Here is a 19,142-nt window from a genome sequence, read left to right as displayed (position 1 = left end):
CAATATGAGACGTCAATATGAGACGTCAATATGAGACAAATGTCACTTTTCTGAAGATGTTGTCTTCGCAGGACTAAATTCTAAATTGAATGATCATTAAAGTATGAGGATTAAAAAAAAATTATGAGTGGAAATGACTTACTCTGTAAGGTTTTAAAATCCTTCGAAGCTCTCCTGATTCATTTAGCCGGTCAATGGTTTCGGCATCCTGAAACATGAAGTTACAAAGTTCAATAACTGCATGGACCACCGTAGGTGGCAATTTCATAAATTTTTCGATAAGTTTACAAATCACTGAAACACTTCAAAAAATGAATTGAAATCTGAAGCCTGATCTTGAATTTCCGTCTCCTTCCGGTCAATGTATCACAAGCGCCAATTAAATACCTATCTCTGTAAGACCATTGACAAACGCAAGAAATTAAAAACTGCTGTTATAACTACAACGGAGACTGGAAATTTTGAGAGCATATTCAGAATCACTTCTAGTATCTTATTAAGATCAAATTTAAGGGAAAAAATTAAGTTTAGTATCCATCCTGGCGCTCGCAATGCCCGGTTTCGAGACTTTGCGCTCGTGATAAGCTGTATTTTATTTCTTTAAAGAATTTACATTATTAAACAATGGACGATAGATGTTTTTCAAAAAGTTAAAAATTAAAAATTTCGACAACTGAATTGCTATTTTTAAACCAGAAACGTCTCGAGCCCCAAAGAGTCATTCTGTATATTTCAATTTTTCCAACAATCGGCGCTTACTTTGGCCGGAAAGGTAACGGGTTAAGGCAAATTTTCGCGAAAGTATTTGGTCGATTTGGCCAAACCAAAGGAGAAAAACGCTCTGCTCAAGTCATGGAACTAAACATAGTTGTTCAATGAGCTTCGGCCAAAGTTTGCATCCATCCACTATTCAATCAACCTCGGGAGGTGAGTCGAGAATTTTGGATGTGGTCGTCATTGCTGTTAGCATGAAAACAGTGGCGTGGCGTACTACGCGATATATCGATAGATCTGTCATTTAAACTCATGGAAAATGATCGATTGACAGGATGTTCGCAGCGAACACCTTAATAATCGATTCTTTACCACGAATTCAAATGGGGAAATATCGATAATCGATCATTCACGCCACGCCACTGCATGAAAACCAAATGTTTTGGGTGATATATCACCAGAGGGCAATTTTGTTTTGTTATGACAGGGGTTAGCAGCAGGTTAAAAACTTAAACCAAATCCACCAGCGAAAATCCGCCTTTATTCGTAGGTACCTTTCGGGCTGATTATTGAAATTGATATACAAAGTTATAGATAAAGGAGACGAAAGGGATATAGTGTGATCCTAATGATGGAAGGGGGTGGAGGTAGGTAATAAACTAACTAACGGGAACCCACTCTATATTAATTTTATTAAAATTAATCAAATTAAAATCTACGATAAATTTACATTCATGATATTAATAGTATTAATGTTAACTTTTTATGCCACGAGAGACCCTATGGTTAGTCCATTATTTTCTTCCTCAGTCTATAGCAACCACCCATTTCAACCAAAAAGATCGTCCCCTGTGTCTGTTTTGTCCACAGTTTCGTCTATCAATTTCAATAATCAGCCTGCAGAGCACAGACATATATTGTTTCTGAACCTAACCCAACCCAACCGTAATATAGTAACTGCACGAGCAATTCAAGTGCAGGAAATGAAACGTCATGCACATCGAAATCGATCATCAGTGGTGCTGATTTTGCAGGTTGGCAACACTGTTCGTCCTCTATTTATATTGGTTGAAATCCGTCCCCCTAGAGAGCCACAGAGGAAAGCATCCCCCTCAAAGTGAAAAAAATAATAAATTTAAAAAAGGGACCCCTCCTCTTGTGACACATCAAGTTATAGCGTAACAAGCGTTTCCTCGGCCCATCCCGGTACATAGAGTTACAGTTACACAGGGTGTTCGAAAAGTCCCTCTCCTCTAACTTTTGACCTATTTGAGGTATAGAGATTTAAAACTTGGAGGACATTCCCAGGTCAAAGAGAGCTACTTTTCGACCTAAGAATATTCTCCAAGTGGAGGTATTTATGCTAAATGGAACTATGTGCAAGTGGAAAGATGGGGTGTGCTCGTGCAAGCTGCATAAAGAACAATGTAAAGGTGGATATAGTTCCTTTTGAGAAAATGGAAAAGCGGGATTTGACATTAAATCAAAAGGAACTCGTGAGCCGTGGGTATGTGACAAGAGCTTTGTGGACAGGGCTCATGAGTTAAAGAATGACGACCTAGTCGTCGTCGCTCCCGTCGCCCGTTGTCGGGCCCGGTCCTCACCACTGACGTCACTGGCGCTTTTAAAATCCCATTCATTCTTATGGCTTGAGCACTGACGAGCACACCCCATTATTTCCTTTACCACATAGTTCCATTCAGCATAAATAGGTCCAAGTTTCAAATTTCCACCTCAATTAGGTCAAAAGTTAGAGTGGGGGAGGGGACTTTTCGAACACCCTGTATGCGCTTTATCAAAGCGCCCTACATAAAGGTGCTAAAGACCCAACTCTGTCAAACTCGAGAGGAGAATAATAGGGAGCTGTGCCCCGGGAAACGGGGAGCCTGCGTGGAAGTAGGAAGAATTAGCGGAGCTTGGAAGCAAGTTTGATCAGAGATGCAAGTACGAGACTCATTAAGTAATAATTGCTATAATCCATTCATCTAAGCTCCGAGATGTAGCACAGCGCCACCGGCTAGCGCAGCCTGCACCTCCAGGCCTCCGCGCGCGCTGGATCTAAGGCTCCTTTGCCTGCGATTGTTTACCCGTGCCTGCGCCTTGCCTGCGCGTGCCGCCAAAGTGGAGCGTCCACCGCGACCGCGACCGACGCACAGTGAGCGAGTCAACTAGAGAGGTCGGAAATGAAATTTTCGACTAAAACTGGAAATTTTGGTGTTTATTCCGTCGCATTTTAAATTTCAAGGTGTGCTTCGGGAAGAAAATTTCACGAGGAAACCAATCAAACCACTTTTAGAACGACAAAGTCGTGTTTAAACGGTAATAGGTCAAAATGTCCAAAAGTCAAAATGTCCAAACCCTGAATGCCCAAAAACTTAAAAAGGCCAAATATCAGTAATGTCCAGCAGACAAATAAGTCAAAAAGTAGGCGAATGTCCAAATATGGAAAGAGTACTTAATTATATACTAACTGTTTGTTGTTATGGACAAGAATAATTTTTTTTTTTTTTTTTTTTTTTTTTTTTTTTTTTTTTTTTTCTTTGTTTTGCTTTTCATGACAAACGGGGTGATATTAGCCATGTTTGTTATGTTTGTCAATATCACTTAAATTTTGGAAAATAAATCATTAATGCATTTTTAGAAGTAAGAATTTGCCTGCTCTCATGAAAGATTTTATCACCATTTTTTCCTAACCTGCATCTCTCCATTATCCGACGCATCTGTTTCTATGGCTGCATTCACAAACAGCTTGCAAATCTGCACCCAAAAATCCAATGACAACTCAACCAATGCTTAATCTCACATTCGGACATTTGCCTGCTTTTGGACTTATTTGTCTGCTGGACATTACTGATATTTGGCCTTTTTAGATTTTTGGGCATTCAGGGTTTGGACATTTTTTTTGAACATTTTGACCTATCACCGTATAAACGGAGTTATAAGCTTGCAAAGTTTCCAAATTTTGTCCGACATTTCTTATTGACTCGGTCCACTGTGTGATGCTTCCAACTGGAGTCGAACCGAGCCAATTTCCAAGGCTCAACGCCGAAGGAGTGCACCGACGAGCATGCAAAATTGCTCGTCAACCCTCAGGCTTCTCCGAGGAAGTGCCAAATTGATGGTCCAAGTGCGAAAGCACGTATCTCCATTGCGGTGTTTCAAAATTTCAGGCCCTATTTTGTTTTTTCGATGAGATACAAGGTCATTTTAGAGCTTGAAATTTTTACAGGATATTCCGCTGACAGAGAGGAAAACTCACGGAAGATTTCAAGAAATTACGATGGCTAGTTTTCAGAGAAAAAATAAAGTATAACAAAAGCTGTGCAACGTCGCGAACGGAGATACATGATTTCGTTTTTGGCCATCGAAATATGTTTCCCGGTTCACCCGTCAAAAAAAATTTCACTGACGTGATCTCGAAAAGGGATATGGGCTGTTCACTGTTTAAAGTGTCCATATTGTCGATTTTTGACTCTATTTTTGACCGCCTCTTAAGTAGCACAGTGTGAGAAAAATATTGAAATAATTTTGTGATTTAGGTATACAATGAAACTGCAATGTTTTCACAGGACTTGGTCAATGAATGCTGACTTTTAACGATCGATGAGTCATACTTGCAACTTGTTTTGCAAAAAAATTGGCACATATTTCAGCTTTATTGCAATCCCTGGTAAAAATTGGCAGTAGAATCTGTGTTCCAAAATACCATAGACCTACAGCCGGCTGTAAGATTTCTTATACCTTCTATAGCCGGCTACACGATTAAATATAGCCTTTTATAGTCGATGGCGACTAAGCAACAGCCAGGCGATAAAGTGTATGCTGAACGTTACTAATTACGGATGCTAGGACTTAGTGAGTTTTTGGACTATACCGCTCTCTTTCTGGGCCGTGGTATCTTGATTTATTTTGCGAGGAAAGCTCCGTACTTTTGAAAGATGCCTGCCATTCCTAATATGTTGGAGCGCCTTCAATTTCGTATGATACTGTGCAATACCTCTGGTGTGAAATAGTTGCCTCAAGCGCTGAGGCACGTTGCGGCGCGGCGGGCGGACAGCCAGCGCCAAACGTGCATTGGCGCCTACAAACCTAACAGAGATACTTCACGCATTGCGCAATGCGTGAAGTATCCCTGTTAGGTTTGTAGGCGCCAGTGCGTCGCCGCTCCGCTTTGTGGTAGGCACTAATATTTAATCTCGCGGAGTCAGCAAGATGATTTGATGGTTTGCACATCCTGTATGGATTATTCTCGTTTTAATTGATGAAAAAAAATATGTATTAAAGGAAAATATAATGTGTGTTTTGTGAATATTAAGGTGGTTCCGTATCAAACTTAATGATTCACAAAGCACACGAATTTCTACACAATTTCTTATAGCATTTTATAGCCGATGGCGATAAACTGTATATCCCGTTGATAGGAACTATAGCCCGGCTGTATAATTTTTTATAGTTTCGTATGGCCCGACCGTGTGATTTTCTCCGCTTTTTACAGCCAGCTACATGATTTTCTATCACCTTCTCTAGCCGGCTATAAGAATTCCTATCGTATTTTGAAACGCAGCCCCTATCGCCAATTTTTACCAGGGATACTTTTCGATGAAAATTTCGATAAGAGGAGTGAACAAACAACACCGCAATACATCGACACAATATGGCAAAACAATTTGAGTGGAATTTATTGCAACCTGTGCTATTTGGACTATGAGGATGTATGAGAACTGAGACCCTGCCAGTAAAATTTTTGTCATCGATTACAAGTCAACTCTAAATTTTTCTCCCGCCATCCCACCCTATAGTCCGACGATAAAACAACTGAATTTTATCATTGGCTTTGTTTCTCAAGTAAGAGCTATTCCTGTAAATTAAAATTGAATTCAAGATAGCGGAGGTGCAATCAATATACACCTCTCCTTTTCATGGGGGTCGACTTGATCCTTGAATCCGATGTGTCCCGCGGAGCGATTCGATTTTGATTGCGTGCCACGATTTAATCAAATTAATTCGATGAGTTCTTCTTCAGTGAGTTTGAGAAAATAATATTATCGTGCGGACATGGAGCGTGGACGAGGATAGGAAATCTTCGGGTCGTATGATTAAATGAAGTAATAGACTGGGCCGGAGTCGTTATGAAACTCGAAAATGGTGGCAGTAACACGTAATTCTCGACGAGAGGCAAATCCGGCTCATGCGCATCGGTTTAATCCCCGATTCAATTTTGAAATTAAGCTCTTTCTCACGCCAGCTTAAAGCTCTAGCCGGCGCATTATGTCTCTCACAGCTGTCACGATTCAATGACTCGTGTCAGTGATGAGGGAAAGGCCGCCACTCCATCGCTACCCTCTGGGCTCACATCCATCGCTCAACTGGAGAAAAAGCCTAACTTCGGGCACGCTGTTACAAAACTTAGATTAAGTTTTATTTTCTTTTAGAAAAAAAACAAAAAAAAAACAGTTTTTCTTGGAGCTTTATGTAAATTTGCCACTAGACAAGGAAGTAGTTGGACCGCATCAAGCAGAAAGGGACCAAGGCAACCAAATTTAATTTAGCAATTTAATTTCTTACATGAAAACGGTTCTGCGGATTTTTGTGTAAATTTCAGTGAATATTCTGCATAGTACGAAGCAAATTTCTCAGCATGCTCGAAGGAATCTGCACCAAAGTTCTCTTGAAAAAAATTAGATTGCCCAGTTAAATCTGGCAATGACTGATGTGGCTTTGGTTTCTTACTGCTAAACGCGGTCCAATTGGACTATACATTTTACAATGGACCACTGGACGAGGTACGAAGTCAAGCATTCTGATACATGTTTTTTAACCAACATTTCATGTAGAACACGATTCGCACGACGAAAATTACTGAAGTTAACTCCTAACAAAGATATGTAATGGTTCTTGACGCGTGAATTCAAACCTCCCGCTCATGAAAACTCAATGATCTATACGTGAGTCAAATCGCACACTAAACGTTACCGCGGCAGTCTCCGCGATGAGAAAATATGGCGCCCTCAATCTTGACGCTTTGGCTCAGCTATAGCAAATTGTTTACAATTTGAACGATACAGGGTGGGAAATGAACAATGTTTGATTGAGAGGCCTGCCAAAACTGTTGTGAGGCACGATTTGACTTACGTAACGAATTGCGTTTCTTGTGACCAGGCAATTCAACATTCCCGTAACTAATGTAAAATAAAAAGCGTTAATATCTTAGTTAGGAGTTAATTTCAGTAATTTCAGATGTTAGAATCGTGCTCTACGTGAAATTCTGGTTGAGATTCATGTATCAGAATGCTTAAATTCGTGCCTTGTCTAGTGGTCCATTAGGAGCTTCTATATTTCCAGTTCACTTCAGAAACAACGCATGTGCCGTTAATTTCGCTATGTAGATGAGTATTTTTAAAAATGAGCCGGAAATTGTAGTCCGTAATTGCAAAATGAAGTCCAATGAGACTTCTAAACGACATGATTCCTCGTCAAAAGTTCAGAACACGTCAGACATTTTGAAGCTGCGGTATCTACAATTTCTGGCTCATTCGTAAAAATACGTATGTTTATAGTTTATAGGAAAAATAACAGTACATACTTTGTCCCTCAACTGAGCCAGAATTTGTATAGTTTTTATTGCAAAATGTGGCCCAAATCAGAAACTTCCAAACGCAGTTCCGCCTGAGCTGAACACTCTTCCCCCTCAGTCTTGTGCCCATATTCATTAGGTACAGCTCAAATTTTTGACTCTAAATGAAATTTGTAGAAATTTTTGGCCTTTTTTTTCCCGGCGGATAATAGTATGTGGACCTATAGTACTATATTATAATTTTGTTACACACGCTGTTCGGAACCCATTTTCAGTGTTTTTTTTTTTTCTTGCTCTCACAGACAGAGTTTGTGATTTTTTCTTGTGCGATAAAGTCAGCACACGAATGGTATAATGCTGAACTTATCGCACACAGCAGAATCAGCGACTCGGTCTAATTGACGCGTGCGTCCATCCGCGATCTATTTGTGGTTTAACTCATACACGTTAGAAATTAAACGTCTATGTAATTTACATAACAAACACCAAATTCAAACTTCCCTCCAGCGAAGAAACCACGATCCATGTATAGCTCAATTATTTGCTAGGTTAATTATTATTGGATCAATCGTGAAAATATTGGATGGATGAAAGAAATATCGAAAAAGTGCAATTCCCGAAAAACTGTGTACAATTTACTGCAAGAGCGGGAAATCACCGAAAGAATTGTGAAAGTACTGAAGAACAATAATATTTATCAGAGGAGAGGTGGAATTACCGGAAAACAGGGAAATTATTGACAAACGGTGAGACGGTAAAACGATACCAAAAAATTGTAAAACTCTCGGGAAAACAGTCAAATTATTAGTTTTTTAATCGTGAAATATCACCGTGAATGTTACCGTACCTATTTTGTTTAATCCGATCTTTCCAGTGATTTCTCGTATTTCCGGTTTTTTCTATTATCAATTAAAATATAGGAGATTGTTAAAAACTTTTGGACGGCACTAGAATCACCTTTACTACATCAGGCGTTTCCTAATTCCTTCTCAATTATTATTTTTTTTCAGAAAACTAAACAACACCTTGACTTGAGATTTTGTGACTGCATTTTTAATAATCTAAGAAAAATTCAGAGAAATTTAGAAGGTGTTGTGTTGTCCAGTTCTCTGCTTTAAAAATTAAACTTAGGCAACGCGGCAATGCAATTCGGCTGATTCCAGTCAATCCGCACCATTAATAACCAAAAAATCCAGCAATTTCTCCAATTTATTCCCACTTCTGATAGAGGATTGAAGACAAAACCATGCTTTTAGCATAAAACCGGCAACGGAGCACTAGCAGTGAACCTGAGAAGAACCGGAACTGGTTGATGTCCGGTCAACCGGTCACCCAGACCTCGGAGTCGGACCGAGGTTGCCATGTCATATGGGAAAAAACCTGAATATTTTACATTTATATCAATGTAGAGTACCTGTATATGGATGGTACACTACAGCCATATCGAAATATGGAGCTCTTAGGGCCCAAAAGAGCGGTCAACCTTTTAGCACGAAAAACACCGAAAAAATGTCGCAGCCAATATTCAGATTCCAGTACCGGAGCGAAATGGCCAAAAAGTTTACAAAGGAGCCTCGCTCCGCTAAATTGAGTAAATATATGCAAAAACTATGTCACATACGTATTTAATAACAAACAACGGATCGTATGAGTCAGTTGCGCTGGTCACAGAATTGTAGTTTGATGCTTGATTCTAGTAGATTAGCTAAAAATATTATGATCTGTCCAAACCGCAACTTTCGACGTTCAATTAACCAAGATATCGCCCTTTGAAAAGTCGGGTTTTTGACGTCATCCGCCGCGGTAGTGACACCCTTTGTTTCTTCCACCTTGGTTTTATCAGTCAGGGAGACACATATTAGCACTGGTTACTCTACGTGAAACCCGGAAGAAATCAAGGTGGAAGAAACCAAGGGTGCCACTACCGCGGTGGATGACGTCAAAACCTCGACTTTTCAAAGGGCAATATCTCTATTAATATTAAGGGAAGAAAGTTGCGGTTTGGACAGAACTTAATATTTTTAGCTCATCTAGAATCAAGCATCAGAACACAATTCTAAGACCAGCGCAACTGACCCATTGTAATAATAAATCATTCTGGTCAATTTTAGTTTAGAAGGTTAGCTGCTCTTTTGGCCCCTAGAAGCTCCATGATCTAACCTCAAAATTAACGTCATTTCTGTACCCTCCTTAAATAGCTACTCCTGTTAAATGGGGAAATTTACTGAATTTTCGGGACAATCTGGCAGCAATGAGTCGGACGGACACTGGAGCAATGCTCGGCCCATTGCCAGACCACAACGAAGATCTATCAGTTTTTGTTCTAGGTAGCGGAGAATGAGCACGACGTGGCAACGGCGCCACAAAAGTTTGTACCAGATCCAGGGAAACACATTTTTCATGAGAAGAAACGCATCGGTATAATCTATATACAAAGTAATTCAACGAGGCTGCAGCGTGGACAGATTGCTCCGCACCAACTAACGGAGCCGTGAACAAGACTTCGCGCTAAACTGTTTTATGGAGCTTTCACCCGAGAGAATTGAGCTTTTATGATGAATTGAGTTAAGTGCATTTCAATGTCTCGGAAATCGTGCAACTTTTTCCTTACTTAAAACGGACACCAATAAGTGACTCTGTTCTGTCATTATTTGTTGTTTATTTTTGTGAATTGCACGATCCTGCGATCCTTCAAACCGAAGAATGCAGAAAACTCGCCCAATGGTCTCCTCTTCAAAATGTAAATTAGCAGCGTTGATTCTGAAACGCTGCAATCGAGAATTTTCCATTCTGCACTCTCAATTTTGGCATTAAATTGTTCCTCTCATATCGTAAATCATAGGTGAAAAGTAAGATGAGCACGCGGGCTGAAGTGGGTGATAGCAATAGAAAGAGAAGATAGGTGATAGACAGATCTGCCAGGTGACCCAACGGCACAAGAAAGCTCCAGCGCCTTCATTTAGTTTACATAGGCAACACTCACGTTCATTGAAGAGACTGATAGGTAATACTTGGGTAATACACGACACTTTTCTCTCAAACACATTGAGCAGTTCGACCTGGAATTTTGTTTTTGCAACTTGAATGGCACGTGGTGATATGAAAAAACACCTCTAAAGAAAAATCTGGAGAACTGATTTCTGAAATCTCCGACGTGTAAATCTTTCCTTGTTTCCTATATATTTTCGATGGAAAATGAGCCCCGTGTTATTTTTCATAATAGCTCCAGAGAGTGGGCACCAGAGGGCTGATTATTGAAATTGATAGACATAGCGATAGACAAAGAAGACATAGGGAGTATTGAGCGATCCTATTGGTTGAAATAGGTGGTTCTTATAGACTAAGATAGAAAATGATGGATTAACTATGGGATCTCTTGAGGGTTGTCGTTAGTTAATCTATTACCTACCTCCTTTGTCCATCGCAACCACCAGCTTTCACCAACAGGATCCCTCCATATCTCTTTTGTCTTCTTTGTCTATAGCTTCGTCTATCAATTTCAATGATCTGCCCGCAGGTAAGTTAGCCAATCAGACACGACTCATAAAAGTAGAAGGTGTCACTGGACCCGCAGTTCAAAGTCGGGCTCTTGTTTTCACCCTGATAACGGCAACCAAGGCGACTCAACCCTTTCCATACAGTTAGTCCATCATTTTACCCCCTGATCTATTACAGCCACCTATTTCAATCGATAGGATCGCTCCACTCTATCTTTGTCTTTCTGATTGATCGCTTTGTCTATCAATTTCAATAATCAGCCCACAGAAGAAATTGGACTACATTAAGATGCTCTCAAAGGTGATTTGCCTTAGGACGGCAGAGGGTTAATTTCAGAAGTAGATAGTCAAAGGGAACAGAGGGAAAATAGAGGGATTCTATTGGTCAAAACAAGTGGATGTCATAGACTAAAGGGGAAAATTATGGACTAACAATAGCATACCTCGTTAATCGATTACATACCTCGTTTGTCTATTGCGTCCACCCGCTTTTACCGATAGGATCGCTCCTTTCTCCATGTGCCTTCCGCGTCTATGTATTATACATCTCTAATTATAATGATCAGCCTGCTGTCCGCGAAACTCAATATTTCGTCAGAAGAGCTTAGGCAACTTGCAAATGTTCATACAGCAAAATACACTTATTATTTGTCTTCTTTGTCTATCTCTCTGTCTTATTTGTCTATCACTTCGTCTATCAATTATAATGATCGGCTCACTGTCGGCGAAACTCAACATTTACTCAGAACCCTGGTAAAAATTGCCAGTAGAATCTGTGTTCCAAAATACCATCCGGCTGTAAGATTTTCAATAGCTTCTATAGCCGGATGCACAATTTATTATAGCCTTTTATAGCCGATGGCGATTAAGCTAAAGCCAGGCGATAAAGTGTATGCTAAATGTTACTAATAACGGATGCTAGGACTTATTGAGTTTTTGGACTACCGCCCTATTTTTGGGCCGTAGTATCTTGATTTATTTTGAGTGGAAAGCTGCATACTTTTGAAGGATACCTGCCATTCCTAATATGTTGGAGCGCCTTCAATTTTGTATGATATTGTGCAATACCTCTGGTGTGAAATAGTTGCTTCGAGCGCCGTGGCACGCTGCGGCGCGGCGGGCGGGTAGCCAGCGCGAAAAGCGCATTAGCGCCCACAAACCTAACAGGGATACTTCAAGCATTGCGCAATGCGTGAAGTATCCCTGTTAGGTTTGTAGGCGCTAGTGCGCGCTTAACTCTGGCAGCACGCCGCTCCGCTCTGTGTTAGGCTCCAATATATAATCTCGCGGAATCAGCGTTTGTTGCGCGAGTCAACCCATGATTTTAAAATGTTAATTGCACAGCCTGTATGGATTATTCTCATTTTAATTTATGAAAACAAATATGTATTAAAGGAAAATATAATGTGTATTTTGTAAATAATTTGGTGGTTCCGTATCAAACTTAATGGTTTCCAAAGCGCACGAATTTCTACACAATTTCCTATAGCCATTTATAGCCGATGGCGATAAAGTGTAAAGCCCGGCGATAGGAACTATAGCCCGACTGTATACTTTTTTTATCGTTTCGTATAGCCCGGCTATATGATTTGCTCCGCTTTTTACAGCCAGCTATACGAGTTTCTATTGCCTTCTTTAGCCGGCTGTAAGAATTCCTATGGTATTTTGAAACGCAGCTCCTATCGCCAGTTTTTACCAGGGAAGAACTTGGGCAACTTCAAAAGATTTATACGGCAGAATACACTTAATCTTTGTCTCCTTCGTCCACGCCTGTCTTCTTTGTCTATAGCTTAGTCTATAAATATCGACAATGAGCCCGGAGGAAGGAATGTGAATAGAAACTAGGCGATAGGGCGACAGCGCCGAGCCGGGGCAGGAGCCAGAGCCAGAGCCAGGGAACGGAGAAGTAGCACAGTGACCGGTACCAAGAACCAAGAACCATCAAGCATGTCCGAGTAACGAGAATAAGATCGGACACGGGGCGCCTCGTCTCCTCCGCAAGAGAGCAGTAAGTCCATCCTCGAGTGAGCCGCCGAGCCCGTGAGAAGACCCGCGGGCCGCGGACCGGACTTACGGCCCTCTTCCGCGGGACCGACGGGAGTCCTGTTTGTTTAGAAACGGCGCCGATCGGCCGAGGCGGGCACGCGCGCAAATATGCATAGCCGTCAATGCCAAACACAGGTGACCGATTTTTGGACAGAACGCTGCCTCGGTAAGTTCTCACTTTCACGCTTTTCGGCGGGCACGCGCAAGTGATCGATGGTCTCCCTTTCGGTCCGCGGCCTCTTTTGTTCCGCCGGAGCGATGCGCCGTCGGATCCACGCACGGGAATCATGGTGGATCGCCAGGTCTACTGTCCTAGGAGAAAACGCTGTACGTCCATTAGGATTTCATCGATAGAGGGGAATTGATAAGGGCCATTTTTGGGCGCAGAGTGGCTGAATTTGTTCACCTCTACGATTGTTTGCTCATTGAAGGTCTAAATTTCTACGGAATGCATCATGATTTGGTCAATTTCGGTCTCTTTTGTGGTCTAATATTCGGTTCTACGATTTTTTGCTCAATAAAGGTATTTTTTTACACATATTGAGTCTCCTTGTCCCTTGAGCATATTCAGCATGTAAAGGAGGGGCGATAAGGGCCGTTTTTGGATCCACCTTAATCGCTGAATTTCCTCAACTCAGCGATTTTTGGCTCATGAAGGTCTATACATTGCGGAATGCATCATGATTTTTGTTATTTCTGGTCTCTTTTGGGGTCCCTAATATTCGTCTAAATATAGGTCTTAAGAACCATTTTTGCGCAAAATAAGGATTTCACGGCGTTTAACCGTAAACCCGTATTATTCGCCAATATCTGCATTCGAACCCATGTTCACGCCAGTATGAGACCGAAAATGACCCATCATTCCACATTCCGTAAAGTATGATCCAAGACAGATGACAAATGTTTCCGTCGAAATCTCATCCGGGTTTTCTACCAGACTCGGCAAAAATCTCTGTACTGAAACCGATGCAACTTAAAGACAAAGTCATCTGTGATATTTATTTTAAGCCCAGTTTAGATCCGCTCCGCTTGTCCAGTTCCACCGAGATACGAATAGAATTCCGTGAAAGATTCGAAAAATAAAGTTCAATTTTCTATCGGGAAATATTTGACAACGTCCCAATGCACTTACGGTGATCTACCCTAAGACGGCAGAAGTGCTGCTGTTTCTCGCGTGAGTTCAATTTCACATTCGTCAGACGGTTGGCATGCGGACATCTCGCGGCACGATGACGCTCCTCAACGTCTTATTATTGTCAGTGTCCGGGAATCGAAGAAAGTTTTACGCGGCATGGGGCGAAACGACCTCGTCAAATCGACGCATTCGAACAAAGGAAGTCTATCTCAATCGACAATTTTTGAAAAAAGACATATGACGAAGAGTTCAGGACTGATAACATGTGTGATGTGGATTCATACGAAATTAGAACAGGCAACAGAGTGAGGAGGTTGAATTGAAATGCTCGGTTCTAGAAAGCCGGAGGGACTTACACACTGCAAATTTCTACTTAAGATTCTTAAAATAAAGTCAAAAGTGCTGTTTCCTATAGCAATCGGAATTTTAAGAAACTTTGTCGTTTAGTTTCCTATAAATAATTTAAACATGAGCAAAATTTTGCAATGTTGCACTTGAAGATGGGCACTTTTTTTATTCAAGCAATTGACTCGTCGAGGCGGTGGTTGAACGTGGAACTAAAAATCTGAAGATGGACCATATGAGTAGCAGTGTTTTAGAGGGTTGGGGTTTGGCCGTTTAACGCCTCGGAGGAAATCTTAAGTTAAGTTGCTTGGAAGCTTCGCATAGAGTCCATAATTATGAAACCTTTACAGGGAGGTAAATATTCAATTATTTATAATAAAATTAATGATGAGTTTACTCGGAACTAATCTAAAACCGTAGCGATGGTTTTAAATGTCCGTTTGGCATGCGTTTGTTGCCGAGATCCCTAATTGTTACCCTATGCAACTGAAAATTAAATACTAATTTTATGCGAATGGAAAATTGAGAGCTAAAAGTGTGAAACTCACTTCTTTTCCTAGGCCCTTTTTTTGTAATAATTCTGACAATCTTGCAATTGTACTGCACTTCATCCGAACTGCAGAGCGGGGTATGACACATTTTGACAATTTTGGATCGCATAATGGCATATACTAGAAAATTTCACTGTTAAATATTTCGTGCACACTCAGATAATTTTCAGGCCGCGAGACTTCCCCATCGGTAAAAATAGGAACATTATGTCCATTTTAACCTAAAAATCGTAAATAGTTTTGTACGAAGTTTTGATGAAGTAATAAAAAGCGTCTTCACAAAATGGGTGGCACGTTGTGAGTACAAAGAGATAAAAAGAGTTCGCCCAAATAATAATTTTATTTGTTTTCGTCAGTTTGGTTCCTCATTTATTCCTAGTTTCTACTATCCAGCATGACTGATAAGGCTAAATCTTGATCAATTAACCAAAGAAATTACCCCACAGTTGTTAAGAATGTCGCCATTGTTTCTAAGGTTACGCGGGAGAAGTTGGTGATAGATGAAATTTCTTTATTATTATTCTGTTATTTTCATATAAACTGAGATACAGGAAATTCATTTGAAGAATTTTCAGATATGATGCAGTATATTCTGGGTTAAATCACGTTCACACGTTTTGGATAACTTCATTTGAGTAAATGTTAATAAAAATTTGACATAAAATGTTAGAATTTCACGTTTCATATACTATGCAGCTTTTTGTATTGAGCACTAATATAAGTAAAATTTGCATGATTAAAAAATTTTGGCGATGCCCAAGGCCGGATTTACCCACATGCCGCCCATGGGCCGCCTGTATTTTTCCGCGCCCTTCTCATTTGTTTTGAAACATCAATAGATCGTATTTAACAATGGTTCGATGTATCGTTTGGTTCAGAACAATAGAACATAACCTCAAACAAAAATTTTAGGATTTAATTTGGAGAAGCTGAAAATGAGAAAATTCCTAACAATTTCACTTTTCATTGCAATTTGGTACCCGAGAGAATAAAAATTCGAGCACATAAGACCCGTCACCTCAGATTTCTAAATTGACTCTTAAGGTTTTGGTTACATATTGAACTAATCGATATCAATATAATCTCACGTGTGTGATCTGTGGAATACGATCTATAAAAACCATCAAGTGAATGTGCCGGTGGGGGAGGGGTGTATAAGACACGTTTACTCGTGTTGGGTACATTTTTTGTAAAAACCCGGTCAACACTAACAAAAGTTCAGTTCCGTAAACCCATCCCTGTTTGGACAAGGCCTTCTATCTATAAAAAAGATCGAAAAAATTATGAAAGAACAAAATAAATGTGGTTAAAAATGTTAACTTTCACTGCCGCGCCGACCGCACAGTGTTGGCGCAATGCGAGAAGTATTTATGCAGTCTTGTAGGCGCTATGCGTTTCACGTCGACCGCTGCTAACCACACTGTTTGGCGCAATGCGTGAAGTATTCATGTGGTCTTGTAGGCACCAAGCGTTTCAAGCCGACTGCTGCGTACCGTATGCAGTGTGTTTGACGCAATGCGTGAAGTATTCATGCGGTCTTGTAGGCGCTATGTGTTTCATGCCGATCGCCGCGCCGCCGCTCCGTTCCAGGTCAAATGGCGTGTTTGGTTTCTCTCTTAACTCGACTTAAAGGTGTTGTCTCTTGTATCATCGAAAGACGACAAAATTAGAAATTACTTTACTTATACTCTCAGGAAATGAGAGATTTTGTCGTCTTTTCTCGTTTGTAATTTATTTTCTGAATCCAATTGTTTTCTCTCATTTTTTGATACCTACATTCAAAAAGATTGCAAAATTTGCCGCCCCCTAAATTTTGCCGCCACGGGCCGCGGCCCGTGTGGCCACCCCCTTAATCCGGCTCTGAGGATGCTAATTTTATAATAACTTTTTTTCAGACGTACATTTTACATAAATTTTCCTCAAAAAGGTTCCTAACAGTCAATGCCACTAGGCATGACGCTTAGAATTGATAAACAAACCAGAGCAAGGCACTGACATGGTTAGTTCCCCCCCCCCCCCCCATACAGTGGGTTGATTATTGAAATTGACAGACAAAGCTATAGCCAAAGTAGACAAAGGGAAAATGAAGCGATCCTAGTGGTGGAAGCGGGTGGTTAAAATAGACCAAGGAATTAAATAATATAGACTAACTAACCAGGGAACCTAAAGTCAGCCTATCATTTCCGCCCTTAATCTAATTTGCCCTCGAGTACTCTATATCTAGTGAATGATTGATCATCGATATTCCCCCTTTTGACGCTGTGGTAAAGAATAATATATTTTTCCATAGGGTTTAAAGGCAGATCAATCGCTATATCGCAGAGCACGCCACGCCACGCCGCCGCTAGTGAAATTACCGTCTGGGTTACTTTTTGCTGCTGGCCCAGCCGTTTATAAAACGAAACTTGCTTTGAACCTCGATGCGACACTCAAAACCTCTCGACTAAAACAAACGGGACAGAACCTCGACCGTCGAGATTTCCCAGCATCCGGTCTATTTCTCATCGGTCATACCACAGTGGCGAGGCGTGAAAGATCGATTATCGATATTTCCCCATTTGAAGCTATGATAAATAATCGATCATTAAGGCATTCGTCGCGAACAACTATTTATCGATCCTTTTTCATAGATTTAAATGACAGATCAATCGATACATGGCAAAGCACTCCACGCCACCGGGTCACCACGTCGATCAGAAATTGATCCATCATGGGTCGCTCGGAGTAAATGAAAGCTAAACCGCGGGGAAGGGGGGGTAAGATGCCGGAAGATCCTGAAGGGGAGGGAGGTGGGGGTGGGCCAGGTGTCCCACGGCGACAATTAAATTGATGATGCTCCTAAGTTGATTAATTTGGTGCTCGAATGCCTGAGTGAAAAGGAGCCATCGGATCCGCTGGTTGGTTGAGCGTGAAACCGCGCAATTCCGATAGAATTCTTTTGTAGTTAGGTCATTCTGAGCGTCTCCGCAGCTTCCCACCGGCCGTTGCCCTCTTTTTCGCGGCCAAGTTGCCGCCCGTCATGGGAATCGCGCCGGAACCCGCTCCTTCGATGCAAAACGACTTAACTCCCGTGGAATCTCAGCGGCGCCCTGCGGTTTTTGTTCGGTCCGTTTCGAGCGGGGAATTTTCTGCGCGCGATTTGGCAACGTGTCTGAGGCGGGGGCCTCCTTGTTTATTCGTCCGGCATTTTTTTTGTCGTCATCCTATCTATTGGAGCTATCTTCGAATTTTAGATCACGAATGATAATGGTGACGTCACGGCTCACTGCAAATATTGATAACATGGCTACCATACCATGCTCAGGATATATCTCGCATACACCTCTGGACGTTACCAAATTTCCTCAAATGAAACGCGATTTTCCTGGGGAACTTCCGAAAATTTTTCGTCCGATGTTTAAGAGAGCTTTATTAGCACAATAATTTAAAGTGTCCAAAACGAGAAATCTTAAAATTTAAAGTATCTGAAGAGACATACTCATGATTTCCGTAAAAACAGATATTTTATCAGGGGTATTATTTGGCAACGCACGAGTGGGTACCCGCGGCGTATTATTTTAGCACGGCCTCATATTACGGTTGAAGGAAAAGCAAAATCGTTGGTAGACTTTAAATTGTATAGTAAATAATTTTTCAGAAAAAGGAATTTGGAGTTTTTTGGAGGATTCCAGGTAAGGGGAGGGCATTTTCGGAGCCATATATCACACAAACAACTGTATTTTGAACAAAAGATTCGAACTGTAGCCAGCGAACCGAGGGAAGCCATTGTTGGAGAAAATTTCACGTTTTCAAGTGTTTAATTTCGACCAAAGGAATGAAACAGTAGCGCATCGTCCGTATGTCCATTACCCTAGCAAGACATTACATGTACTATTTTTCTACAATTGCGTTCAGGTCTTTCAACCGGACGACATTATGGAATGATGGCATGCTTTCATCCTGACTTGCTGTTGTGATCATATTTTATTGTGTTTTTTTTTTTTCTTGTTTCAATTTGTATTCCTCACTCGGTAATAAACGGCTGTAATGGGGTCTTCCTCTGCGAGATAACAGGAAGAGAAACACTCCAAGGAAATATCGGAGTCAAACGAAATTAATCTCATGTTTTTTGAGTAGTAAACATAAATTTATCACGGAGTCGGCCAAAAAAAGCCCTTATTTGCAGTGTGATATAATAGCGAATTTCTTCGATGTTATGTCGGCAAATATGCCTCTGTAACAATCGCGGCCTTATGGTCTACGAGGCATCATTAATTTTTATAGCATTCTTAATTGAAAAC

At 40.9% G+C, this 19,142-nt stretch overlaps 1 protein-coding gene across 1 annotated transcript in view; it reads right to left on the bottom strand.

The window, feature by feature from the left end:
- LOC109037023 (uncharacterized) overlaps nt 1-19,142 on the bottom strand; it is a 41,645-nt gene that overhangs the window by 11,667 nt on the left and 10,836 nt on the right. Inside the window, exon 3 of the mRNA XM_072299089.1 lies at nt 143-294. Coding sequence (XP_072155190.1) covers nt 143-294 — 152 coding nt within the window. The remainder of the gene's footprint in view (nt 1-142; nt 295-19,142) is intronic.

The sequence above is a fragment of the Bemisia tabaci genome, chromosome 4, assembly GCF_918797505.1.
Source record: "Bemisia tabaci chromosome 4, PGI_BMITA_v3".
NCBI lineage: Eukaryota > Metazoa > Arthropoda > Insecta > Hemiptera > Aleyrodidae > Bemisia > Bemisia tabaci.
The sequence above is the reverse complement of the archived record's forward strand: the minus strand, read 5'-3'. Positions and strand labels throughout refer to the sequence as shown.